The 26,878-nt window shown below is 40.7% G+C and overlaps 3 protein-coding genes across 5 annotated transcripts in view; 2 read left to right on the forward strand and 1 right to left on the reverse strand.

Moving 5' to 3' along the window:
• Positions 1–452: 452 nt before the first annotated feature.
• On the forward strand, positions 453–10,341 carry ttc34 (tetratricopeptide repeat domain 34). Of its 2 annotated transcripts, none has more exons than XM_049581101.1 (8): positions 453–920; positions 3,120–4,893; positions 5,292–5,514; positions 6,089–6,281; positions 6,628–6,794; positions 8,030–8,303; positions 8,508–8,722; positions 9,145–10,341. In XM_049581101.1, the coding sequence occupies exons 2-8, from the start codon at positions 3,176–3,178 to the stop codon at positions 9,688–9,690; spliced, it is 3,336 nt and encodes a 1,111-aa protein (XP_049437058.1). In that variant the 5' UTR covers positions 453–920; positions 3,120–3,175; the 3' UTR covers positions 9,691–10,341. The 2 variants fall into 2 exon arrangements, with proteins under 2 accessions (XP_049437058.1, XP_049437059.1); XM_049581102.1 differs by having other exon boundaries at positions 615–717.
• A 136-nt stretch (positions 10,342–10,477) lies between these two features.
• alas2 (aminolevulinate, delta-, synthase 2) lies at positions 10,478–20,345 on the reverse strand. Of its 2 annotated transcripts, none has more exons than XM_049581103.1 (10): positions 20,189–20,345; positions 18,533–18,884; positions 18,340–18,435; positions 17,997–18,219; positions 16,525–16,709; positions 16,213–16,392; positions 15,158–15,322; positions 12,422–12,690; positions 11,511–11,673; positions 10,478–11,158 (listed from the first exon to the last, which is right to left on the reverse strand). In XM_049581103.1, the coding sequence occupies exons 2-10, from the start codon at positions 18,861–18,863 to the stop codon at positions 10,995–10,997; spliced, it is 1,776 nt and encodes a 591-aa protein (XP_049437060.1). In that variant the 5' UTR covers positions 18,864–18,884; positions 20,189–20,345; the 3' UTR covers positions 10,478–10,994. The 2 variants fall into 2 exon arrangements, with proteins under 2 accessions (XP_049437060.1, XP_049437061.1); XM_049581104.1 differs by having other exon boundaries at positions 18,533–18,879; positions 20,189–20,309.
• Positions 20,346–22,176: 1,831 nt separating this feature from the next.
• LOC125892324 (N-terminal EF-hand calcium-binding protein 1-like) overlaps positions 22,177–26,878 on the forward strand; it is a 32,350-nt gene continuing 27,648 nt past the window's right edge. Inside the window, exon 1 of the mRNA XM_049582274.1 lies at positions 22,177–22,508. Within this exon, the coding sequence (XP_049438231.1) occupies positions 22,392–22,508 (117 nt within the window). The 5' untranslated portion in view covers positions 22,177–22,391. The remainder of the gene's footprint in view (positions 22,509–26,878) is intronic.

The raw sequence follows: 26,878 nt of genomic DNA on the forward strand, positions 1-26,878 counted from the left end.
AGATAGAATGCAAAGAGACTTTTTTTTTTTTTTAATTTTTCATATTGTAAAATATGTTCGTCGAGCATCTGAAATTCTGACAGCAGGGTTAAATAAACACAGGTGTTTTTTTGCTTTGTAAAAACACACAAACTGCCAAGTAGCTGTATCTTCGGATGAGAGAGGTCATTTTAGAACACAGAAATCAGTGTTTAATATTATATGTGCTGCGTCTAATCTATTTATATGGGCCACTCCATTATGCTAAATTCATTTAACATATAGAGGACAGCCACAATAATACAATGCTGAGTGTTTTTCAAGCATATTAATCGATATAGCCCCCAAATAATAGCATACATGCAATTTGTGTAAATAGGACATTTAGTTGGAACATTTTTACTTTATGTCTCTTCGTAAAAACCTCTACCACGAGGTATTTAAACCACCTTTTCTCACTTTCACAGCTTCTCTCGCTTTCGGTATTCCTAGAAACACCAACTGTCTACTTCTGTTCCAGTTAAACGTAAAGGAACAGATCATATCGCCGACTTTGAAGCAGATAAAAAAACAAAGAGCGCTGCCTCACTCCCGGCATTGTGGTCTACTCATAAGCACGAGCGTTAGTGGTTTCCAATGGCAACCGGACCTGTGCTCTCAAGAAGAACCGCTCGCGCATCAAGACGGGACAACAGAGGAGAGCCCGGTGGATTTTACCGTGCTATGAAGCTGGTTTCGGTGGGTTTGTGTGTCTTGTTGCTGTCTCTGTGTCTTTCCGCCTGTTGGAGACTTTTAACAAACTTGGCTGCGGCTTTTGTTGTGTGAGCGGACACACCGTGTTGCCCTGGAAACTCTGAGCACGCTATTGAATTACAAAAATGGGGCCCAGGTTTTCTATTCTCGGGACCTTCAGTAACACAAAATGAAGTGACACCGTATCGGTGAGTTGTTTTCTAATTTAAAAAGTCACATTTTTAGTTAGTTTTGTTCAGGGTTTGCTGGGTCTGCAACAACAGCCACAGGAGCAGGTAGATTAAGCACGGGCCAGAGAAGGCAACAAACCCCCTCCACACAGGAGGGTAATAAGTTTACATTATCCAAAAAAAGTTAACACATTTAAAGTAGGCGTTTATTTTATTAAATTTAACCACAGTTTTTTTTCACTTATGTCATTATTTGTCACTGACATAGTGGTGCACTACATGTTTTGCTTTAGCATAATGTCTTGAAAGTCCCAGTGGGATTTATGGTGGATATAGCCTATTGGCAGACATGAAATATGATATTAATAACACTCACACTCATCCCCCACTGTTTATGTAAATGAACTGATTCAGCCTGTGAGTGTACAAAACAATGTTAAATGTTACCTGAGAGACACAAACTGGATCTTGGTTAATGTTACCTAACTTACAGTATATATGCATACACCTGGGAAGATAAAAGGACAGTTAAAGGTCCAGTGTGTGCAATTTAGGGGTATCCATTAGCAGAAATAGAATATCCTCCTGTGACCCTGTGTCCTTATAAGAGGACATCATATTTTGGGTTTATTTGACCTTATACTTCATTCTACTTAACATAGACCTGTTGTCCTCATTCGTGGACACTTTTTTGTGCCATCTAGTGGTAGTAAGAGCGCAATACACTAATCCATGAAAAAACAACATGGCAGCCATCTTTGTCAAGTCAGTCTGCAGCTGATCCTGACACAAAAGGTCCAAACACCTGATCTCATTTTATGGTTGAAACTTGTTTATTTAGGATTAATAATGTTTGTGCTTTGATATGGCAACAAATTTGACCAATTTTAGCCACAGTAACAAGCTAAGACGCTGTTAGTCAGAAAGTACTTGTTTGAAGACATTGGGACTTTATTGTTGCCCCATTCGAGGACTTTGGGACTTAATTATCATTGACAGTGTTTAGTTTTTTTACTTATCGGGTCCTATTGATCCCAAACAGCTAGGAGAAATTAAAAATGCATACCAAACAAAGGTTCAGGTCTCAAGAGGATAAAGAATATTAACAACTATGTTTTCATTAGTTTATGATCACCTGAAACAAAAAATCTAGTGTTTGTTCCCTTGAATGACACGTTTATATCTAGGTCTATATCTGTGACCCTTAAACTGTGTCTCCAGCAAATTCCAGGTACATCTGAGGTCTCCGTCTAGAAGAGTGCAGTCCTAGGAACAGCTAAGATGCTATGCAGAACTCTCAAACTCCCAAGCCTCTGGTAGAGGATCCGAGTCCTTATTTTGCAATGCTGGTGCAAAGCAGGTTTAGAGTTTCAAACATGTTTGGCCGAAAGTAGATTAATTAAGTCTTTTAGCTGATAAATAACCATAATGCTGTTGCTAAACAGAGAGCTGCATCAGTATCATACTTTCAGTAAAAAGATGTCACAAAAAGCCAGTTCCACAATGAGTCAAATATCAACAGTATAAATAATATTGAACCAGATAATAACAAAAATAATGATGGCTGAATTCCATTTTGCTGCTTCAGTTTCAGAGCTCTGATTATGTTCATCCTGTCACACTGTCATGGCTCACTGGCACACTTAAATAACGCAGAGCCATTGTTCAGTTCCCATTGAGGGACGTTTCATTACAGTATGAGTGCTGATAATTCTGGAGCCAGTTGTAAAAAAACACCTTAAGTTAAGGATTTCCTTAAAGTCCTAGTTAAGGTTTCAAAATAACATTGGTTGCATGAAACACCCGTAAGTCTCTTCCGTAAAGTTTTCTTAAAGTGTTCACTTAAGTATTTATGGTTTTCCCCTTGTCTTGGTCTTATATTTAAGGAATCCCTAGACCATTGCTCAAACAACCTTAGCATTCAAGAGAAGGTAAAAAAAACAGCAACCAAAAAAAAAAAAAAAAAAAAACATGCGTGGGTCCAAGCAAACAAACACTATAAAATCTCTTTCAGTGCAGTAAATGAGTAGTTTTTTCTTAACTAAGGGATTCTGTGCAACTGTGTAAGTCCCTCAGCTAAGGAGAAATTAAACCTTAAGTGTCATATTTAAGAAGAAAGCTAAAGGAGTTTTGTGCAACTGGCCCCTGCTCTTTAAAATAGTAATGTGAAAGTTGAAAAATAACTTTTATCCTCATTTCCTGTTTTTTAACCATCAGGTGACATCAATGTTGTCATCACTGTGAACAGGTGAAGAGAGAGGTCCTGCTGCCTGATGATGACTGCTCTGGTCCGACCTGGAGTTAATGTTTCAGGGCTATGTGAGGATGGAGACAAGCTCCTTGAGGCTGGAGAGTTGGGGAGGGCTACCTCTCTGTACATGTCTGCCTTCAGGACCCACGCCGCCTCCACCATGTCCCACATGCGGAAACTGAACTCAGGCCTGGATGGGGTGATTGATACTTTAGAAAGCTGGCTCGACAGTCATGGGGAGGACCAGCCCACTGAGGGTCTCAATAAAGGCCTTGCAGCTGTGTTTCTGTCCACACTCTGCCCCAACAATCTGTCAGCCACCATTTTCAAGATGGAGTCTCTCCTTCAGAGTGGCGGGCAGGGCTGCGAGGAGATTTTTGCTCGTTGCACTGCTCTGCTTGATGGGATGCGAAACCCTCACCCACAAGGTGCGACTCGCATGGTGTTGGAGATAACTCGTGCCCTGGCCTGCTTGTTCACAGAGCCTCACAGCATCAAGGGACTGAAGCTTTACCTCAAAACCTACCAGAGTAACAAATCTGAAACTGTCTCACTGGTGAAAAGCAGACAAGCTCAGCACCTTCCCAAAATAGTGAAAGCCTTTACAGACCAAGTGCTGCACATACATCCCTCTTTAATATTTGACAGTGAGTGTGTGGTGGCAACGAAAGAGAATGATAAACTAAATGTAGAGACGACTTCTACAACTATTGAGTTTTTGTTGGCTATCTCACCCTGTAATAAAGAAGTGCAGGAGCTCCAAGCAGCATATTTGTTTTTGACAGGCAGGTTTGGGGACAGTGCAGAGGTGTACTCTGCTCTATTGCATCATGATTATTCTCAGAAAATGTCAGAGAGTAGTGCAGAGAAGTCATTTCAAGACTCTGCTGAGAGGACAGCTAGACTCTTAACTAGTCGAGCAGCTGCCTGCTTGTCAGCCGGTGGACGGACTGCGGAGGCGTGCAGGGATCTGGGGGAGGCATTTGAGATCCACCCTGCCACTGCCCGAATTTATTTTCAAAAGCTATTCACAGATTATGGTACAGGGGTGGCTGCTCGCAACCATCTCCGTCAGCAGGCAGAGAGAGGCCTGTCTGGTTACAGAGAAAGGGTCCTCATCCGTCCAGACCTGAGGTCCACTGAAGGAGTCGAGCTCCTGGACCCTGTGATCACACAGTTACGGACTCTGTGCCATTTAGAGGCAGACGGGGGAGGCAGAGAGCTGCGGGTACGACTTGCCGACTCTCTTCTCCTCAGAGGGGAACACAAAGAGGCCCTCTCTATCTGTAGCCAGCTAGCTGCCGCCCAAGGTCAGCAGAGCTATCAAAACACAGTGCAGGTGCTTCGTGGATATGCACGGCTTTTCTCAGATGACCGTAAGGGGGCGTTAGAAGACTTTCAGGCTGTGATTGAACACAATGCTCCTCACCCGTCCAGCTGTGTGCGGGCGCTCTGTGGCAGGGGGCTCCTGCGCATGATGGGAGGCTTAAACTACCTCACAGCTCTAGACTATGTGACAGCCAGTAGGCTTCATCCTCAGGAAACAGCACTGACTGTTCGCTGCTTGGTGCCATGGAACTACCGGGGTCTGCTGTTTACTGTTTTACTGGAGCAGGGACGAGTCATGCTGGAGGGGAGTGGAGAGCATGAATCCAAGTCCAGGTCCAGTGGAGGCTCCCAGCAGGCCCAGCAGAGGGATCAGCCACAGGCTCCATCAAAGAGAGACAACCACAGATCAGGGTATGATGTTTGTCTCACATATAGTTTACTCAAAGGCCTTTTTTAGAAGATATTTTCACGTCATAGTAAAAGCACAGGTGTAAATTATAAAATGAATGAAGGCTGAATTGCGTTTAGCTGCTTCAGTCTTAGAGACCTGTCTGTAATTAGTAACGCCTGTGCTTCTCCAGCTATGACATGTCAAAATGTCTGCTGTGAAAAAGGCCTATGACAAGTGACTTGTCCAAAATCAGAAGTTAACTATGCATCTTTTTTGAAATAATTAATTCTGTGGTTAAAGTTAATCTGAATAAAACTACAATTCCCAGTTTATGATCTTTGTTCTATTGAAAGTCTCCACTCATGTTCTCTCTCAATGAAATGCTTTTTCTTGCTGTTGCACTTGCTCTTTGCATTAGGACTCCAGCAGGTGTCCAGTCTCTAGCTGTGCTCCTGATGGATCTCCAGCCCGGTGCTGATGGGTCTCAGATCCTAGCAGCAGATGCCTTGTACCAGCTTGGCCGGGTGGAGGAGGCCTACCGGCTTCTACTTTCCATCGGGCCCACCAGTCCTCGGGCTCCCATCCTGGCTCGTCTCGCACTGCTGCAGCTGCACAGAGGCTTTCTGTATGACACAAATCAGGTATGTAAATTTGGATGTTGGGTCCCAAAGTGAGGTGCAGGGGAACCACTGAATCACAATCCCAACTGCAATTTTCGCACAGATAACACCCATTTAAGAGTTCTCTGTAACAATATCTTGAATCTTCCATTCTTTTTCTACAGTTTTATGAAAACAGAAAGGCCTATTTCATACTCAGTCAGTCAAATTGCTCTCTCTGGACACTTCAGTCTTTCTACATTTCAAGAAATAAGAAACCACAGGGACTCACTTACACCCCCTCTAATTACATGTCTTAATTGTATAATGATAATCATGCATTTTATTTACAGGCGCCTTTCAAAGCACTCAAGGACACCTTACAAGACACAGTTAAAAAACAAGCAGCCATGTATCCATAGATCATAAAGTAAAAAAATCCATAATATACAATAAAAGGTAATAAAACGACTAGACAAAAATCATAATTAAAAATATTAGGTATAAAATCAATTATTCTTAAGTGACACAGTAACAAGTTGGTGATGTATCAGGACCTGTACAACTATTCCTGTGAAAGAGATAAAGTTTTTATATCTGTCCATTTTCTCTGCAGCTGCTGAAAAAGCTCATTCAGTGTGGTGACACGAGCTGCTTGCGCCCCCTGTTGGCAGTGGCACAACAGAAGGATCGAGCCCTGCTCCAGGCTCACTGCCACTCTGCTGCAAAACGCATCCTGGAGTGCTCGCGAGAGGAGAGCAGCGTCAGGGAGGCTGTGGCATACCTCTCCATCGCTATCATGGCCTCTGGTGATTAGAGCCTGATTGATGAGATATTTGTGTAGTTTGTTATTGGTCTGATTCTGATTGTTGACTTAATAAATTGTGAGTAATACTTTAATCTAGATAGGATTAGAGGGATGAAGAGAGAGGCTGGCACAAAACAGGGGCTTTGTTTCTGTGTTTGGCTTCAGTTCAGCAGAGCTACATAACTCTCACATCACTGAACACAAAGACGGCAGATTGATTCAGTATAATTTAACTAGAAGACAGCCAATGTGAGCAGAATCAATTTCAACACATATCAGCTCAGTAAAATTGAAAATAATAATGCTGTGAATATTGTGAAACTAATCAAGTAACTGTATTTTACCAGGTGGTGAGGCAGCAGAGTCTCTGCTGGAGAGAGCGAGGTGTTACGCCCTGCTGGGCCAACGAAAGACAGCCATCTTTGATTTCAGTGCCATTTTGAAGGAGCACCCAAAACACGTCCAAGCTCTCTGCGGAAGAGGCTTTACCTATCTCATGCTGAACCAACAAAAGGTATTATTGAGTTGAAACACTCCATCTGTCAACAGCAAGGAAAAGGAAGGCAAAAGATTTATCATTTCATCAATTCATACTTAACAATAGAAATAATTTAGGCTAATAGAGTGATCTGGAATGAGTCCTAAAACCTGGAAATGAGTTAACATTTTAGCACTGCCAGTTCAGTGTCAAAGTCAATGGGTTTTTTTTTGACTGTTTTTGAATAGATGCCTGAAATAAGGTCTGTGGTTAACACAAGCTTAAGAGCCTTTCACATTTTGTGCTATGACATAAAATACGACAGTAAATTCCTCACTCATTAAATTTGAAGCTTTTATGTATCTTTTAAAAGGTGGTTGCTTACAAGTGGCTAAATGAGTCTACAGAACATCATCACCCTGAACACGGCTTCACAACATTATTGTGGTACGGATGTTAAGTCATGCAACCCTGGTGTAGTTTGTTCATAGCTTAACGTTAGTTTTTTTACTCCTGATGATTGAATTTAGGCCTTAAAAATCATAAAAGTGATGTTCATTTGTGAAGATTATCTTGTAAGTATCACAAGGTTTTGTTTGCCACAAAACTTATTTTCTGCAATAATCCAAAATCCAGTAGAAAAATCTTGTAGGCGTTTTGACAAGGGAACCAGGGCGGCCTACAAAAAAACACACACACTATCCCTGGAACACTCTAAAGAGTCTACAGTAGTGTTTCACAAATGGTGTTATGTGTACCCCTAGGGATATTTTGATGTACTGCAGAGGGTACGTGAGGTTTTTTTAATGGTAATTTAAAAAAATATCTGTTATGCATAGTTCCCAAAATATTAATATCACTAAGTGCAAGTGCAAGTGATCAAAAACATGTAGTTCAATGGAACTACAGAGCCAGCTTAGTGTTATTGCAAGATGACAAACGATTGATTTGAAATGTCAGTGTTCTTCATTTACAAGGTTGTTGTTAAGTAAATCAAACACTTATGGCGCAGTGCTGTATTGTACCTCTTTATAAATGCTTTTTTTCTACCATTTTTTTGCGCTGGTCAGGAGGTATTCAGCTCAAAAAGCATTATTGGAAAAAATTTGAGAACCACTGATCTAGAGAATCTCAGAGGATGCTGTTTTCTTTTACCAACATATTTAAATTTTTGCTGCTAAGAGAGATGTATTTTTATGTAAGAGTGTCTAATGCAGCTGTAGACGATATATATGTTCATTTTAAATATAAAATTCTGCCTTGTCCCTCAGGAATGCACTCATGATATCCTGGCAGCACTCCAGATAAACACTGACATAGTCACCAAAGACATCCTGTCACTCAAGGAAAAGGCACGGAAGCTTGTCTGCGATTGGCTGCATCAGTTCTGTCGGACCAATCTGTCAGACATCCTGCTCGCTAATGCCGTCCCCTGCCATGAGGAGCAGCTCAGAGAGGCTTTTATAATTGGTGGAGCTCTGATGAGGACTGACTGCAGAGACCCCAGATGGCATCTCCTCTATGTGGACATACTCTTAGCCAAAGGTGAGGTGGGAACTTTGCCAAACTTTGCTGATTTATTTCCCAGTGGGATCCTTGATGTCACTTGAAATGATCTGGTTAGGAGATTACGGCATAGGCTGTGTGGTGTTTCCACATTGATTAAAAAAAAACAAAAAAAAACAGTGAACCTGGTGCTCCTTGTTTACAGTAATCCTTACTCCTGCTGTTATGGTCCATCTGCTCCAGGTGAAGTTAAGGCAGCAAGCGCTCATCTGTGCCAGGTGTTTGGCCAGGAGCCAAGAGACACAGTGGCTCAGGCCAGGGTGGGTGTGGTTGAGGCCTGGCACCAGAACTACCGCAGCGCAGCTTGCAGGCTCAGCAAACTGACTGAGAAAGATTCATCCATTCTGGTCTTCTTGCTGGCCCTGATCCCATTCAATCAGCGAAAACGCATGGCACAGGTAAGCCTACACCCAGGAATCCTAAAATCATTTTAGAACGAGCAGCGTTGCCAAAGTTGTACTTACTATAGACAGGGAGCAATATAGTGGAGTGTTCTGTCTGATGTTTTTACATAGTATCATTCTTTTTAACTTCACTTTTTATGGTTTAACACAGAGCTGACTGTCTGATGCTGCAGTGGCACCTCCATCAATTTAGGAGGTTCTGTCTGACTGTGTCGCAATAAATATTTAATGTGCTTGAAGCAGACAGTAAGGTCAAAAAGATGGAAAAATATGCATAATGTATGATAATGGAAAACATCAATAAACTATTTCACAACGTTTTTCAAGACAAGGCAACAGCATCTCTCCTTAATCTGGCTAAAGTCCTGTAAATAGGGAGTATTCCTTCATTTATAAATTGTATTTTAATTTCTCAGGCAGCAGCACAGGAGGCCAGCAGTGTGTCATCAGCTGGCCAGTGGGATCAGGCCCTTACACTCCTTACTGTGTCAGTACAAGCAGTGGGCAATCACAAACTCCATTATCTTCGCCAACGGGCTGCCTGCCTCGCTCAGCTGGGCCTACATGAGCGAGCCATAGCCGACCTGGACAGAGTTATCCAGAAACACAATGGCTCTGACTCCAGCTGCTCCGAGGACCCCCAGGTCTGGGCGGAGGACCTGTGTCGGCGGGGCCGCAGCCTGGTGCTGTGTTCCAGAGAAGCAGCAGCTCTGGAGGATTTTACTCTGGCCTTGGAGCTCCACAGGAACCAGACCATCCAGTGTGTGGAGGCTGGGCTGGGCAGGCTGCGTCTGGCTGAGTGCTTCCTGCGGGGGGCGCTGCAGCACTATGGGGAGCAGCAGCTCAGTAAAACTTGGACATTAATTGAATGTGGCCTTGTTGTGGACAGTGAGAACACAGAGCTGCGCAGACTGAGGGCGAAGGTCAAACGAGAAGTGGCCAGCCCCTGCAATGTCAACTAGGATTTATAATCAGAAGTGCACAGGAGCTCCAATTGACCTCACATAATGTAGCCATGTCATTGCCTGTACTTTAAGATGTTGTATTGTGGAGGAACGATCTAACTGATAAGAGATCTCCTTGATGGTTCTTTGAGGCCACGGTGCTCATTATATTCAAATTATGTCTTCCAATTTCAGTCTAAATTTGTAGCACTAACAACAGTGTTTGGAGTAACTTGTGTCCACCAAAGTGTTTTTTCTCAGCTAAGACAGTTTGGTTGCATCTGGTTGCTATGATATGGAATATCTGCAGAAGTAAAAATGTCGGCACAAGGTAGAGTGCTTGCTCTGGATAGGTGAATGCAGAAGCACATAGGGAGAGAGCCAAACCCAATGGTCTATGTGAAACATATATTAATATAAATACAGTATATTAAGATATGTCTCTTTCATAGTTGTTCAGCACATGTAAGATGTAACGGTTGGTCTTCATGGTATTTTTCCTTCCTATCCTGTGATTGAATGGCTGGGTAAAAAGTGATAGTGATGAGTGCAACGTTTTTCCCAAAGTTGAACATTTTCCACTCTCAGCATTCACTCAGTGCCTTGTCATGCTGCTGGCATTTGTAACATAGTGCAAATGTGCAGTGCTTCCCTGGCAGAGAATTTTAAAAAGACACTGGCCTCAGGAAAAAACGCTTTGGTGGACACAGCCCCCTTAGTATTCAGTATCTTTATAATTGCAGCAAAGCAGTATATTGAATGTGAGAGGTGTATGTGAGTGGTAGAGATTCCCAAACACCACAAATTTATTGAATGTTTTATTATCCCGTATTTTATGAACCAATTAACTTTTGGCACTTGATAAATACTTAACTAAAACAATTGATTTATTGTGGGAACGGAAACAAATTATGATAGTCATGATTATTATATGGTAGGAAGGATGTTACGCAACATGACATTGAATATAGTTTAATTCAAACCATCACACCTAGATAAGAGATTCAAGAAAGTGCCCAGTGTGCAGGTTTCATGCTTTTGAAATGGAGAAGGCACAATTTTCTTTAATCATATCCATGACAGCAAGCACAATTTAAGAAGCATAAATACAGGAAAACAAATTAATACTGGAATGTAGTCCACACCACTGACACTTAAGAATGTTTAAACCCAAGTACAATTTGATACTCATGTACTTGTCTCAGTGCATCTGAAGACGGACCTGATTTAAAAGGATGTTGAATATAGCATTAAATTTCTACTCTTCTATACTGCATGTGTAGCTTGTGTTGAGACATTACATGTAATTTGGTGTTATGGTATTATGCCAGCACAGTGATGTATTGTGGTTCCATGTTGCCGAAGTAGGATTTCTCCCACTCACTCATCAGGTCAAAATGCAGCGGGCGGTCACAGAAGGTGCAGGAAGCCGTGGCCGGGCTGTTGAGCAGGAGCCCTGCCTCCTGCCACACCTCCACCAGTTTCTCTGTGAATGAAACACAGAATGAACAATTAAATGCCAATATTTATTTCTCTTTTACCTCTCTGTCTTAAAACGTAATCTGTGTTTATTTTAGCCAGCCCACACTGAGGTTATAACATCAGTTTTGTTACTAAAGAACAGCACTTCAAAGATCTCTTCAGAGTATTGTCATTTATACTGCAATGCAGTATTTGGTGACAAGTGGATGCCAAGAGCCTCATATATGCTTACAGAGCAAAGAGACTCTCAAAGGACAAACATAAATCACTTGTACCAGCCAGTGTCCCCACTTAACTTGATTGGAGGTTTACTAGAACAGCTCTGACCTAATTTCGGTAAGGATCCCCTTACTCACCGACAAAGTACTCCATCATGGCGGGCTTGTGATGAGGAGACGGAGCCAGACGCAGCAGCTCCTCACCACGAGGCACCGTGGGGTAGTTGATGGCCTGGACGTAGATGTTGTGCCTCTCCAGCAGGGTGTCGCACACCTTGGTGTTCAGCTCAGCGTTGCCCACCTAGAAAATCGATCATGAGAGGGGATAAGAGTGGACGCTTTTATTCAGCACAATCAGGCCATACGTGTTGAAATCAGCTCCATCACTGCAGTCGACTTGGTCTACGGAGTCAAGAGTATGCCACTGGAAATATTACAGAAGTTTCCTGTGTTTAGTTTAAATCGTGTGATACATTTTTAAAAAGTAATCACAAATTGATGAATTGAATTAGCATTTAAATGATGCATTAAAAAACAGGATAAAGTTTTTAAATGAAATCACAAAATAAATGGTATCACAAAAAGATTAAAGTTTGCATAATTTAAATGCAAATTTAATTAACTTAATGGCTTATAATTGCTTTTGAAAGATTATAAAGTGGATTCTAATTAAATGATGAAAACTTGTAATTATTCAGGTGGCACACTCCAGACTCATATGTTCTGTGCTGTACTTGTGCAGTCTTAGAGGAGCAGACATGAGGCCTTTTTTGCACTGCAGACATTTTGACTTCTAGTTAAAGCACAGGTGTACTAATAACAATCAATATTAATCAGTAACATTAATTGTCATTCGGTTCTCATAATATAATAATTCTCTGTAATAATAAGATAAACTTGTGCTTCCTCCTGAGATAAATCCCTCAACTAATATTTCTCTGACCTCAAAGATTCTCTAAATACAAATCCTAGCAACTACAATAGTCAGATGAGGAGTTGGTGCAGTGAGACATGGTAGTGAAAGCAACAGCACTGCTAAACCCTCGTACCCGTATAGGGATGATGTGGCTGGGACAGTTGACCACAGGCAGGCCCTTATCCATGAGCAGCTGCCTCATGTGCTTGACGTTCCTCTGGTGGGCTCTGCGGAGCTGCTGCCCCTCGGGGCTCCTCAGGACCCGGACAGACTCCAGGGCTCCAGACAGGACCATCGGGGGCAGGGCAGTGGTGAAGATGAAGCCGGCTGCGAAGGAGCGCACTGTGTCAACCAGGGCGGCGCTGCTGGCGATGTAGCCTCCAACACAGCCAAAGGCTTTACCTGGAACAGCAGCAGATGACACAGAGCATGTGAAGTGAGGAAACATAGATGGGAGGTACATTTATTTAAGTACAAATGTAATGTTTAAAATGAGTATTTCAACTTTATAGTGGTCTACTTTTTCTTTACTGTTACATTTCAGAGGGGACACATTGAATTTACACAGTATATTCACACATATTTTACAGACATTTAAATATGACAGTTGCATAGTTACAGATAAAACTACCCAACAGTATATAAAGTTGTTTTAAAGGGATGGTTCAGATTTTTTGAAGTGGGGTTGTATGAGGTGCATATCCATAGTCAGTGTATTATATACAGTAGACGTTGGTCGGCTTGCCCCCAATTTGGAGAGGTGGCAGGAGTGACAACACAGAAACTAAGTAATCTACTACATTGGACGGGGGCAGCAGCAAAACATATTTTAGCCACCTAAAAAACAATTTAAGTGTACAAAACAAACATGTACACTACATTGAGAATAATTTCACTGCTCTACCTTTTCCGTCAGGCAGCCCTTTTTGACAGCTTAATTTCGCCATCGACATCGTCATTTTGGCTCACTGAACATGGGAGCTGCTGGTCTAAAGCTGCCTCAACTAGTTAGTTTGTGCTATTGTGTGACTGAAACACCAAAGTCTCACAATAAGACAAACAAACGAACTGATAGATGAAGAGGTAGACCAGCAGCTCTTCTGTTTAGCGATGTTAAGTCCCTGTTTTTCCCATTGGACTCAATGCTTTCTCAGTGGCTTTGAAGAAATTGATATAGCAGCTTCAGTAAAAAGTCGGAAATCACCATCTGATGTCAAGATAAAGCAGTGAAAATATTATGAATATAGTGTACACTTTAACTGATATTGATTTTTTTTAGGTGGGACTTTTTTTTAGGTGGCTAAAATAGGTTTTGCTGCTGCCTCCACTGCTTAGTTTTCATAGTGGTACTCTGGACTGACATCTACTGTGTGTAATACACTGACTAAACTGTGCTTTGGTGTTTCATGTTGCTCACATGTCTGTGCTAACATGCCGTTCGTTGTTGGTGTATTATTGTATTGTACTAATGTTCTGCTGTTGCTTGTTGCTTTGCATGGCTTCTGTTCTTGAGAATTTCTGTTTGTTGTAGTTATTGCTGTCTTTATGTCTTTATGCTGTCGTCATCCTGTGAATTTTATTCTTTTATTGGTTTTTAAAACATCTTGCCGAAGGACTGCAGTTAAAAATTAGCCAGCTGGCTAACACTGGCATATTTACCGAAATGTTGATTAATGTGCCTTGTACTGTAATTAAGATACAATAGAATGACTATGGATAAGTTCCTCAAACAACCCCACTTCAAAAGATCAAAACTATTCCTTTAATAACAAGTGTTCTAATAATGATAATAGGGCCTACCATTATATAATCAATACAGTACAGCCATTCTGCATAATGTGTACTTTTAATACATATATGGATTTTTTTAATGAAATTTATGTAATTTTGACTCCTAATTGACTCTGATAATGTATTTTTAACATTGTGATATTACTACTTTTACTTAAACAAAGAGTCTGATTGATACTTCCTACACCACAATAATAATGCACGACATATTCTGTTGATATCGGACTTAACTTTTTTTTATTTTGAAGTCCCAAATGCTATACTTTTATTTAGTTAAGTAATATGATGAATTTATACATGATAGATTATTGTTTCTGTGACAAATTATGACATCACCATAATGTATCAAATTGCACCGTGAGTTTTGCATGCTGATACACCACCATTAATTTGTTGTTTCAGTTTGACCTTCTTTATTTATTACCAGGTGAACACTTGCAACCATGCCTCCTAAAGTCAAGTGTTGTAATCCAGGATTAGTTTACACCTAATGTGAGTTTGACAGGATTTTCTACCTAAAACCCTGCAGTTGTCATAAAGCTACGCACAGCACCGACTCCCTGATGATGGTGTTATCAGTGCGACCAGAGAGGGAGTAGAGCCGGCACTCGGCTGATAAAACCTCTGCTTCCTCTGATGAGGACTCACTCCTCTCCTGACCTCATTTAACCAACGCTGGGGCAGTATCATGCGTGTTGGGAGCTATTGCAGCCGTGTTGGCATATGACAGGGTCGGTAAGGGCAAGTGGCTGTAAATGGGAGTTTGACCAAGAGACAGGCAATTAATAATCTAAGACAGTTTGAGGCCGTTTGCCCCGCCCTTTCAGTGCAGTGGATCTTTTTCACAGCAGACATTTTCACTTGTCATAGTAGGAAAAGCACAGGTGTATTTTTGTGCATGTTAGCTCACTGGAATCTGGCACACTTCATGTTATCAACTTCACCTGTGCCTCTCCTGCAAAGACAAGTCCAAATGTCTGCTGTGAAAAGGGTCCACAGTATTTTTCATCACACCTGCCATGTGATAGGGAGGTATGATGAAACAGGCTTCCTTGTGTAGACATTTTAAAAGCCTTACCTAAGGTCCCAGAGACAATGTCAATCTTGTGCATAACATTGTCCCTCTCTCCCACTCCAGCTCCGTGGGCTCCGTACAGGCCCACAGCGTGCACCTCATCGACAAACGTCAGAGCTCCATAACGATGAGCAATGTCGCACAGCTCTTCCAGAGGACATATGGCACCTGTAAGCCCCAGAGAATGAGATGCTATAATTAGAACTGTGCAATATAGGCGAACAGCAGGAAAGTCATGCTGCAAATGTCATCACGGTGTAAGACCTACATGTATGGGGAGTTATTTACACTACATGCAAATATCAAATCTCCCCAGCATCTATAAATTATAAGATGTTTATAACAAAACAACCTTTTTGTGTTTGTGTTTTAAAAAATCCTCCTGGATATGGTCTCAGTCATCTATTCAGTCTACTTCAGTGTGTGCTTTATGGAGCTGTCAGCAGTGTAATATCACACAGAGAAATTGAGCTGAGGGAGGAAAACTATTTCCTCCCATGGGAGACAGTGATGAATGACAAATAATGCAAGCTGAATAAATGAAGATCATAGTAGTATAAATACTCTAAACCTGGTTCTCTCTTTATTAGCTATGAATTATGAACTCCTTTTCTCTCATTAATTAAAACATTGTGTTTAAAGCGTGTTGTTTCTTTACATTTTTGAGATGTTTATAGCTTGTGTGCCAGTTTTATATTTCTTTCTGAAGTCTTGGTGCCTTTTATTATTAAAACTATAAATATTTAATAGCTTAACTTCAAGCAGGCTGTCTCCATAACCACATAGCCATCAATAAACAGTAAACAAATATAATGCATCTCTTAAAAAGACAAACATTTATATATTTTTTCACTTTAAAGCTACTGTATGAATCATATTACTCAGAGTAAATAAATATAAAGATTTACATCTCTTGGCTCTTGGTTTTAATTGATTAATGTCTAAATTCTTTCTGCAAATAAAGGGTAATTTTAAGTAAGTACCAAGTTTGTGAGTAAATGCATTAAAAATCTAAATAATCTCCTCTACTACTACACAGTAACATTCACAGTACTCACCGTCCATGGAGTGTACAGTCTCAAATGCTACTATTTTAGGTGTCTTGGGGTCCGAGCGTTGCAGCAGCTCCTCCAGGTGTCGGCTGTCATTGTGGCGGAAGATGAAGCGCTTGGCTCCGCTGTTCCTGATGCCCTGAATCATTGATGCGTGGTTCCCTGCATCAGAGTAGATCTCGCACCCTGTACGCCACAATGAATACACCATGAAACCAGTGGAGGTGACTTCCCTCTGAGCAGTATCAACCCTGAGATAGTATCACCTTTTCTACAATGGTTGAAATGTGACATATGAGGTCAGAGATCAGTATTTACCTGGCAGCATCTTCGCCAAGGTGAAGAGGGTGGAGTCATTTGCCACGAAGCAGGAGGAGAAGACCAGAGCGGCGTCCTTTTGGTGCAGGCTGGCCAGCTCCTTCTCCAGAGACACGTGGAAGTTACTGGTGCCTGAGATGTTCCTGGTCCCGCCTGCGCCCGCACCGTGCCTGTCCAGGGCATCTCTGAGATCATCAGCACAAAATGAACAACAAATTAAGCTCATATACTCCATGCCGTGAAATTTTATTTCAAATTCAGTCTATAACATCAAAAATAACCGTGCCAGGTGCTCCAAACCCCACTTGCTAATAGATTTACCCCTACATGTACATAGCAAAACACAAATGGTGCAATGGCTGCAGTTTCAGGTTTGTTATTTGCCAGAGCTGTAGAGTCAAGTCAGACTTGAGACTTGACTGCCATGAGAATTGATTAACTTGACATTTGCCTCCTCAATGTGACCTGAGACCTGACAGTAAAAACATTCAAGTGAAATCTGACCTGGTTTAATCTAAAAGTTTAAGGTTTAATAAAAAGAATATACAAAAATCAGTGAGGGGGGACCTGCAGGACCACTGGCTATCTTGGCTGACATTACTGCCTTTAGGTTGCAGCGTCCTTACGTCAAGATATCCGAATGAAAATGGCTCTACAGGTGCCCACGAGTCTCCCCTTTACAGACATGCCCACTTTATGCTAGTCCTATGCAGCTTTTTGCATGCAGTATAAATGTGTTATTTTTAACCTGTTCTAAAAATGGTGTACTTGAATATTTCTGCATACTCAGGTTCCTAAATGGTCTTAGAACTGCATAAATTGTGTATGACTGGAACGCTGAGACACAAGTGGATTCAAAGAGCCCAATTTTATCCATGTGTGATGATGTTAGCCCCCATAGTAGCCATTTCATTGTAGTGAGACCATTTTTGAAACTTGACCTCACAGTATAAACGACCTACTGTGAAACTTTACAACCACAAACTGGAGACACTGAGCAATAAGAGGATGTTTGGCTTTTATAGGTGTATTGACAATAAGGCGGGTTCTGAGCAGTTTCAGGAATAGATGTGCTTGCCATCCAATTGCAGAAAGATGCGGTCCTTACAGAAATCTCCAAATCCAAAAGTTAACTTATGAGACATAAATGCGCATGGGAATGGCCATCACACACTCCCATCATAATGTTCTAAACCCCTATACACTATTAACTTTATATGACGAGAAAGACTCGACACAAAGTGCTCAGCAGCATCTCAAATTAATCTTCAGGTTCCCAGTTTTCAGGTCATGTATACCACTGCTATGTGGAATATACCTGCTGTCTCTCCCTTAAGAACCCCTGTCTCGCCTTTAAGAAGACAGAAATGGGTCAATGGTGGGTCTCTAAGGGTTTAAAGGACTCCACTTTGTAAAAAATACACTATTGTTAGACCTTTAAAGCAAAATGCAGTCAGACTGTCTCCTTTTACCTGATGGCACCGAGGACCTGTGGGTGCCGACTCATTCCCAGATAGTCGTTGCTGCACCAGACGGACACCTGGGAGCCCTCCCTCCCAGAGATGGAGTAATCCTCGGCAAAAGGGAAGACCTCAGCGCTCCTGTTTACGGTCTTGAAGACTCTGTACGTGTGGTCGTCCTTTTTCTCAGCAATCTTCTCAATGAAGAAGCGGTCATAGTCGTAGCTGGGGCCAACTGCAGGGGCGATAGTGTTGACTTTAAATCAGTTACAGAATCCAATGAACAGCTAATCTACTTAGGCAAATAAAGGAACATAATTTACTAGACTACATCATAAAAAAATGTTAAACTAACCCATGTTGTCTTTGAGGAGGTGGGTGACAGTGTTGGTTTGATCTGATGTTGGGAGGAGTGAATCCTTTAAACCCTTCAACAGAGAAGTCATCAAACCTGTGAAAGAGGAGTGCAGCTCTGTCAGTGTCACATCTTACTATTTTGACTTGTATTCTCACCTCTGGCATCATCACAGCTGGATAAATCTACCCACCTTCTTGGACGTCCTCTTGGACTTCAGGGCTGGCTTTGACCATCCCAATCTGAGAGGTGACAAATGGGCAGCCCTTCGACACAGACACGGCCACCTGAGTGGCCGTCTGAGCAAATTGCCTCTTTTGGTCCACAGTGGGAAGTGGGTGACTCTTGGGTTTGGTGGGTGAGACGCTCAGGTTGGCATCCAGAGTGGCCATGCCGCTCACGCTGATCTGGTGAGCAATGATGGGGCATTGATTGGCCATGGACAGCAAGGCAGCTCCAGTTCTCCTCAAAGCCGGCTTAGGCGCTGACTTTAGGAAGGGGCAGTGGTGAAGGAAGGCAGCCATAGTACTTCAGCTGTTCCTACTCTGAGACAGAATGTAAGAAAGGAATTTCATTTTAGTCTACGCCTGTAAAACATCCAAGGCAAATGCATTATATCTTAAGAGAGTGTGAATTTCATCGCAGTCAGGATATGTAAATGAATGTCATGTATTTACTTCAGCCTCAAGAAACTGTAGCTCAAAACTTAAATCCAATCCCTTATATAGTCAGGTAATCAAAATGTAAAATAAGGCTGACTGAAAGTAACAATCCTATCATAGTTTACAAAGTTAAAGATGTCCAGAGGGAGAGGAAATGTGTGTAGTGGTTCAGTTTGGCGACAGAGAGCAGTCGGTGCCTCCTCCTGGGTGCGGCAGGTTGCTGCTGCTTATCTTAACTCTGCAGGCGCTCAAGTGCTGCCCTGACAGACGTCATCAGCTCATCAAATAATCCATGATAAAACGCAGCAGGGATGCATTTCTTTTCTTATACATACATATATAACTAACATTTCCCAGCTGTTAAACGTTTGTCAGACTCAGAGGTCAAAATTAATGTTGAATGTAAAATAATCCACCAAATTATAACAAAAAGGAAACAAAAAAAGAAAAGAAAGTCTATCCAGGTTTTATTTTACACATGAGCACCTTAATGTATAGTTTAGTTTACAAACAAAGGCTGCCCATGCCCCTTCCCTCATAATCAGCTGTGGTCAGCAGATAAAGCAATTCTTGGGATCAGTTTTTCTTGTGGTTAGATGTTATCTTTAGGTCGGTCCATCAAAGACCTTTAAAACACCACAAGTAGGTCAAAAGTTTGTTTTTATCTTACTAATGTTTTTGTTGTTGATGTTGAATATATTCAACTATTAATCACATGCAAAAAAGCCACATATCATTTAGTTAGCTGTAGCCTGTAGTATCCACACCTCACGTTTCCTCTCATTGACTGACAGCAAAAGTCAGTTAGATACAGACCGTGTGTGTATACATTTATATTCATTCATGTTGTGTGTTCTCCACTACATGGATTAATAAAAAAAAACTTACATGGACATAAAGAAGTGTCAGATTCAAATAAAAAAATTTAAGAAGTGTGCTATATTTATTGCTGTATGTATAGTGTGTAACAATAAATAATGTTATATGACAATGTATAGCAGTGTACAATAACACTGATTCTAGTAATATTTATGATAGTAATTGTATAATTACCACCACTGCTGTTACCACTACTGAAAATCCAAATAATAATGATAATGCTTAAACAACAACAATAGCAGCAACGAGATCAATAATAATAATAATAATAACAATAATAATAATAATGAAAAAGTTGAGAAGCTGACCTGTTGACCTGCACTGAGGACGAACTTCAAAACAGCAAAAAGAAAGTCAGAGAGTGTCAACAGTTATTAGTCAGATGTTGAGGAGCATTATGCAATCAGCCTTGTTCCCACCCATCAGAGGGGTCATATGGGTCTCAGGATTGGGGGCCACCCAGGGGTGTGTGGGTATCTTTGTGTGTGTGTGTGTGTGTGTGTGAGAGAGAGAGAGAGAGAGAGATCATGCGTGTGTGTTTATGGGAGGTGCAAAGATGCTGATATGGTTCCATTTAAGTTGTGTCCCTCTTCGTCTTGTAAAATGACTTCATGGTGGACATTTCACTCTGATGTCTGAGCTGTTTAATGACCTATTAAAAAAAACATACACATATATTCTAGTGAGTATTATAACAATTATATTTTTAGTAGTTTTTGTGGAAATTTAAACAAAAACACACAAATATTTAAAGGAATACTTGCGTTTTTCTGTCATGCCTCCACACTGAACGAAGAATCCAAAAACTGAGAAAGTACTTGAACTCAAGTAATTTGCGCAGTATAATATAAGTGTCATTTATCCAGTCATATGTTCAGCACTTCTCAAACACATGCATTGTCATCAACATCCGTCAGATTTTTAGGAATCTTGGTGTTATTTTGATCAGGCCATGCCTTTTAATCATCATGTCGGATCATTGACAAGTTTTATTCAGCTTAGAAATATTGCATAGCTCAGGTCTGTGGTGTCTCGACCTGAGCTACAGATGATTATCCATGCTTTTGTGTCCTCCCGACTGGACTACTTCTAAACAAATCTTCTCTGAATCGTCTACGAATAATCCAGAACGCTGTTGCTAGGTTGTTAACCAGGTCCAGCAGGTCAGCCCACATCACATCAACCCCATTCACTTCAAGATTCTTGTTCTCACATATAGAGCCCTCTACGGTCAGGCACCTGAATATATTAGTGACCTCCTCCATCCATATATTGTCAGTAGGTCCCTTAGGTCTTCAGCAGAGGACCTACTGGAACAAAAGGTCATTGTGCCTTTTAAGTAGCTCCAACACTTTGACACTTTCTTCCATTACATTTACAGTCAGTGGTCTGTTTAGAAATTTTTAAAAAGAACAACTGAGGACCCATCTTTTCAAAATGGCCTTTGTCCCACCCTTAATTGTCTAGTGCTTGTTATCGTGGTATGTTTCTGTGTGAGGCCTCACTATCCTGTATTTGCTCTATGTTTTACTTTATTTTTGTCGCTTTGTTTGTTGTTTTTGTTGTACTGTCTTTGTTTTTATTGATTGCATGTTTTATTGTTTGACTGACTGATATTTTTTGAAGCACCTTGTAAATGTCATTTCTGTGAAAGGTGCTATATCAAAAAATGCTATTGTTATTATATTATATATTTTCACTAAAAGCTAAGGCTACTATTTAAAACACTCCTGCATGGAAGTAGCTTGCTTGCATGAGACTGTTTATGTGGAAGTGTTTTGAATAGTAAAGGTTTATTGAAAAATGCGTGTGTTTGGGAAGTATTGAGCATATAACTGGATAAATGAGACTTGGATTATACTTCATATGTGAGTTTGTAAATGGATGTTTTGATATAGTTTTGCTGTCAAATGTGGTCACCTATGAGTTCAGTTCATCAAGAAAATGAATTAGTTTTTTGGATTCTTCGTTCACCATGGAGGCATGTGGGACAACTAAGGTTTCTTATTAATACAATACAATTAATACACAAATGATCAGAAAGTCACCTGTAATCACTTTAAAGTTCATCTGGGAATATAATAAGAATATTGATACAGTTTCCAGTGCAAGTCTTGAAATAATCTCAGGAGATAAATACAGCCTGTCAGCTCGAGCTTCTTTGTTCAGCTGTTGTCTGTGAAACTCACAGCCTATAATTAACTGTTTCTCTGTCAGTGTGTGTATGTGTGTGTGAGTGTGTGTATGTGTGCTCTCACCAGCAGATGGTGCATTTTTATGAATCGCTCACTGCTGGTCGTGTAGAGGCGGAGTTTTCTGTGCTGCTGTCGACGTGCATTCGGCGGGCAGCAGGCAGAGGGCAGCAGGCTGGGTCCATCTCATCCCTACTGGATCACAGGAGCAACATCATCATCCACCATCCAGCCTGACAAGGACAACCCCTCCCAAAAAACACACAGGGACAGGACAATATTTTGATTTTAAAAAGGAAATCGCATCGAAAGCGGCAAGATGCTGGCCTGTACGGAGATGATCACCATGTGTCTTCAGTCTGCAAAGCACGAACACTTGAGGAAACAGCAGGAGCTTGAACACAACCAAAATCAAGCCATCTCTCTCTTTCATGATGTGAGTATACAGTGGTTTTGTGACGTTTAAGTGCCTTCAATATCCACCCTCTTGTCATCTGTCATTAATAGAAATCCTTTAGAAATATGTCCATGATATGTTTTGCTCACGACCACCTCTCAGAGGGTCGTGTTTCAGAGGCGCAATATGAGTAATACACCGTCCTTCATCCTGCTCTTTATGAATGGTTCACATTGTAAGCCTCCCATTCACATCGGGCTTGATGTGCAGCATTATGTAAGAAAGGTGAGTGCATGCCCATTAGTGCGTGAATGACAAAAGAGATGCCACAATACAGTCATCTGACATACAGCTGCTTTGATTCATTTAACCTGCAGAGCTTTGCAATGTTTTCATGTAGTTGTTTTACTTGTTTTATATCATAATGAGGCTCATGACATTGGTTGTAGCTTGCATAGTGTCTATATTAAACATGATATGGTATGAATTTTTAATGAGCAGCCTTCCCCCCACACAGCTCCAATCAAACACACAAAAATAGATGTTAAATGTTGAATAATTTAATCAGGGTTTTGATTGCACGGTTGAAAGAGGGGTGGATTTACATGCACATGAATGTTTTTTGCTATGATATAAAAAAAAAAAATAACAGGTGATCCCTCCACATAAAAAAAAACAGCACTACTAATGCAGTGCAGTATCACAGTGTATTTAGAATCATTGCTTGATGTTTATGGCTGCCCTGCCTCTGGTTTACTGAGGGCACAAACACAAGACAGTGTATTAGAAGCATCATTTCCCAGCCTTAGACTTCCTGACAGCTGGCTGTAAATAAAATTCCCCAGTTTCCTCCAGGCAGATTATTGGCCAATGAGGGGAACATTAGACTGCAGCAAGAACGCATTTGGTTTAAATGCAGTTAGCATCCATTCTCTCCAGCCCAAGGCTGCCTAACATTTCTTCTCTGAACCTATTACAGTAGCTAATGGATGGTCATTTATTCTTTAACAGCTGCAGAAATTAAAGGTGTGATCACTAGAGGGTAACTTATCCAACATCATTCACATGCACTGTTGTCTTTCCTCATGTGTTCCTTTATCTCGTTGAAGAAGTATTTCACTGTTGGAAATAAAAAGTAGGCTGTCTGTGCAGTAGAAAGACAAAAATACTTTTGAAATTGGTGCTATATGACCAGAGAAAACAGAGAAAAGGTGCTGTGGCATTTGCTTTTCGTCAAAATGTAGAAAACCTACAACTACCAGAATACATTGCGCCGCACCAACACACCCGTTGGTGAGTGACGTATCACGGAAAAAAGAAAGAAGAGGAATAAACAAAATGGCAGCTGGCTGGTAACAAAATTTACAGCTGAAACGGTGAGCTTGAATATGTTTCTGGAACTGTTTTTACGTGTGAAATAGCAGTAACGTAATTGTGGTTCATATTTTAGCAGCGCTACTTAGATTTACCGCTTGAGGTCGGTGTTTTAGCCTCCATTTTTACCATACAAAAACAATATGGCGCCCGCTTAACGTTCACAAATTCTTGTAGCTATAACAGTCAAAAAGGTGCACTAAAATGTGTCTTAAAATATTTTAGGAGTGAAATAGGCGATACAATAACAGAATAGTGGTTTATATTCGATCAGCACTGATTTGTTTTGCCATTTAATCTGAGTTTGGTCTGAGTTTCTTGTGTCAGTGGCGGTGTGTTGTGTAACTTGTTAGCTACGAAAATGCTTGTCTGCAAGGTTAGTTGAGAGATAAGCAGGGTGTTGTGGGCGCTGGTAAGACGGAGGGTAGTTTATCACAGTTTCTTTGCACGTATTACCCACATCATCAGGGTACAAAGCTGGTTGAAAATCTGCAAAGTATCTTTTTAATACCTAAGCCATGCTGGTGCTCACTCTCATATCAGGATTTTACAGGAAATTGAGCCTCATTTGTGCTTTCCTCCCTCTACACAGACTCATCACAGCTCTCTTAGCTTGAGGAGGCTGTCAGTGTTTTCTGTCTCTGTGTCTCAAAAACAAGCTATTTGTCTATAATTAGACAAGCTGAAGGACTTATTGTTTGATTTAACCGACTCAAAGTTGTGTGAAGGCTATTAGCCTTTATGTCTTTGAGAAGTGTTGTGCTGCTCTTTTTGAGATAACAGTTATCCTGAGCGGCTGATGGGAAGCACTGTGGTGCTTTTCATACATAATCAAGATGCTGTAGATGTTCAGAGGGTGTCAGTTACTCCTACTGTAGTTTTATTGTGTTCAATAGGAGTCGGTGTGATATATCAACAAGCCCACGGGACTGGCTGAGATAGAAATTACGATCACGAGCAGCATCCATGTGGCTAATACTACTTCTGGTAGATCTTCATTGGCTCCATCGACTCCCCCAACCTCCCACTTAACAGCACAAAGAAGGAATGAAAGCCAGTAAATCTCCTTCTCAGGTTTCTCTTGAGCCGATGCTTATTGCTCTCAATTTGTTTCCCAGATTTTATGGAGCAGCTCCCTGTTGGCTTCCTCTGAGGTGTCTTCGACAAATGCTTGCATCAGCACTTTTACAGTTTGGGGGTATTTGACAGTGATGGTGCAGCCTCCAGGTTTTACACCATTACCTGCATCCAGAACTAGTCATCATGACTGCATGTCAGTCCGGAGGTGTTAAAGGGCGATACAGTTTGTTTTTCACAGTCTAGTGCATTCATTTAGAATCCTTTATACAACTAAGTCGACATAGCAGCTTGAAAAGCTTTCCTGCAGCTGAAAGGTATTAATAGTTTATGTGGTGACAGGCTATTTTATGGAGTCCTAAGACCTGACAGAGGGCATTAAAAGATTATCAGAGGAGTCCAAAATGTGACTGAGAACATCAATACTTTAATATAAAGCTTTATACATTTCCTTTAGCTGGTATTTTTTCTGTACTAATAGCACTAACTGTATTTTTTATTGATGTATTGAATTTTATTTCTCACTACTCTGATAAGCTTTTACTGCTTTGAGTCAGTTTCAAGGCTGCATACTTTTCTAACTATCCATAATTTGTTTTTAGTGATTCATAATATACTCAGACCACTTACTACTGCATTTAATGTTTTTATTGTTTTATATATTTGAGATATTCATAGTTTTACTAGCACTAATTAAATTAACAGCTAGGTTTGCATTTAAGATTAACTTAAATGCAAATTTAATTTATTTTCTGTTCGTGTTTGTATGAAGTTTAGTTTGGGCTGTAAAGTTCTCTTCAGCACACCAGTGTTGTCAAATATAGCGATTTATTGATACATATCGATACGGAATATTATAATGTGTTATGACTAATTTTCTGCAGCATTGATGCACTGATGCCAGCCAGGCTTTCTTGCTCTTTTTTATCATTAATGTTTACCACAGTCATTCTGCTGTTATCCGCTACTAAACCAGAACACAGAAGGTGTTGTTTTCATGTCTTTATTTTTCAATAAAAAAAAATTAATTACATGCCCTCAATGCCAATTTCCCCCATGGTATCAGTAACAATATCAAATATTAACATTTTTGTGTTGTATGAAATTAAAAAATTCCAGTGATATCGTGACAACACCACAGCACTTATCTTGGTCATAACCATTTATGAAACAATTATAAAGGGGGCTTTAGAAAAAATAATTGTTTATGTAATGGGTGTATATTAAAAACAAGTGTTTTGGCTGATAATTGGTATTTGTATTAGCCTCAGATTCAAGAATCAGTCTGGCTCCAGCTTGAATCTACTTCTCTATTTACAGCCACTGGTTTCCATTCATGTCTGGATCACATCAAAGTCCTCTAGCTGACTCTTGAATCTATCTTAAGGTGTGCAATCCTTCATAGTAAACATCACATCTGCATTAGCTTTTGACCGTTTCACTTTATTGTTTTGAGGCAAGGCAGTGAAGACTTTCTGAAATCGAAAAATAATGCATTAACATACAATGATAGTATAACTTTTATATGGACAAGAGCAGACTTGATGGTTCACTGTGGCTAATTATACAGTACAAAGTGAATGACTCTTATAATATACACAGTATTTTTTCAGACAATGTTTACCCTTAGATTTTTTAAAATTCTGATATTTGACTGTTTTTGAGTGTTTTCATATATTTACACAAGTCAACTAGTTTTAACTTCTCTTTAAACATCAGGGAAATTATTTGTTAGGAACATCCCTACATATAGGCCTAGCGTTTTCCAGGTTTCCAAGATGTTCAGTGCAGTCTTCATTATTCTGTACGTTCAATACCATCCATTCTCATATAGATTTCTGTAAGGCTCAGTGGCTGTGTCTTGCATAGAGGAGGTGATGTGTGCAGAGCGTGTCCAGACCTTCACACCCTAATGTGCTTGAAAGGTGACAGCTGGATGTGATTGCACTGCTCACCAC

The sequence above is a fragment of the Epinephelus fuscoguttatus genome, linkage group LG7 (assembly GCF_011397635.1).
Source record: "Epinephelus fuscoguttatus linkage group LG7, E.fuscoguttatus.final_Chr_v1".
Lineage (NCBI taxonomy): Eukaryota > Metazoa > Chordata > Actinopteri > Perciformes > Serranidae > Epinephelus > Epinephelus fuscoguttatus.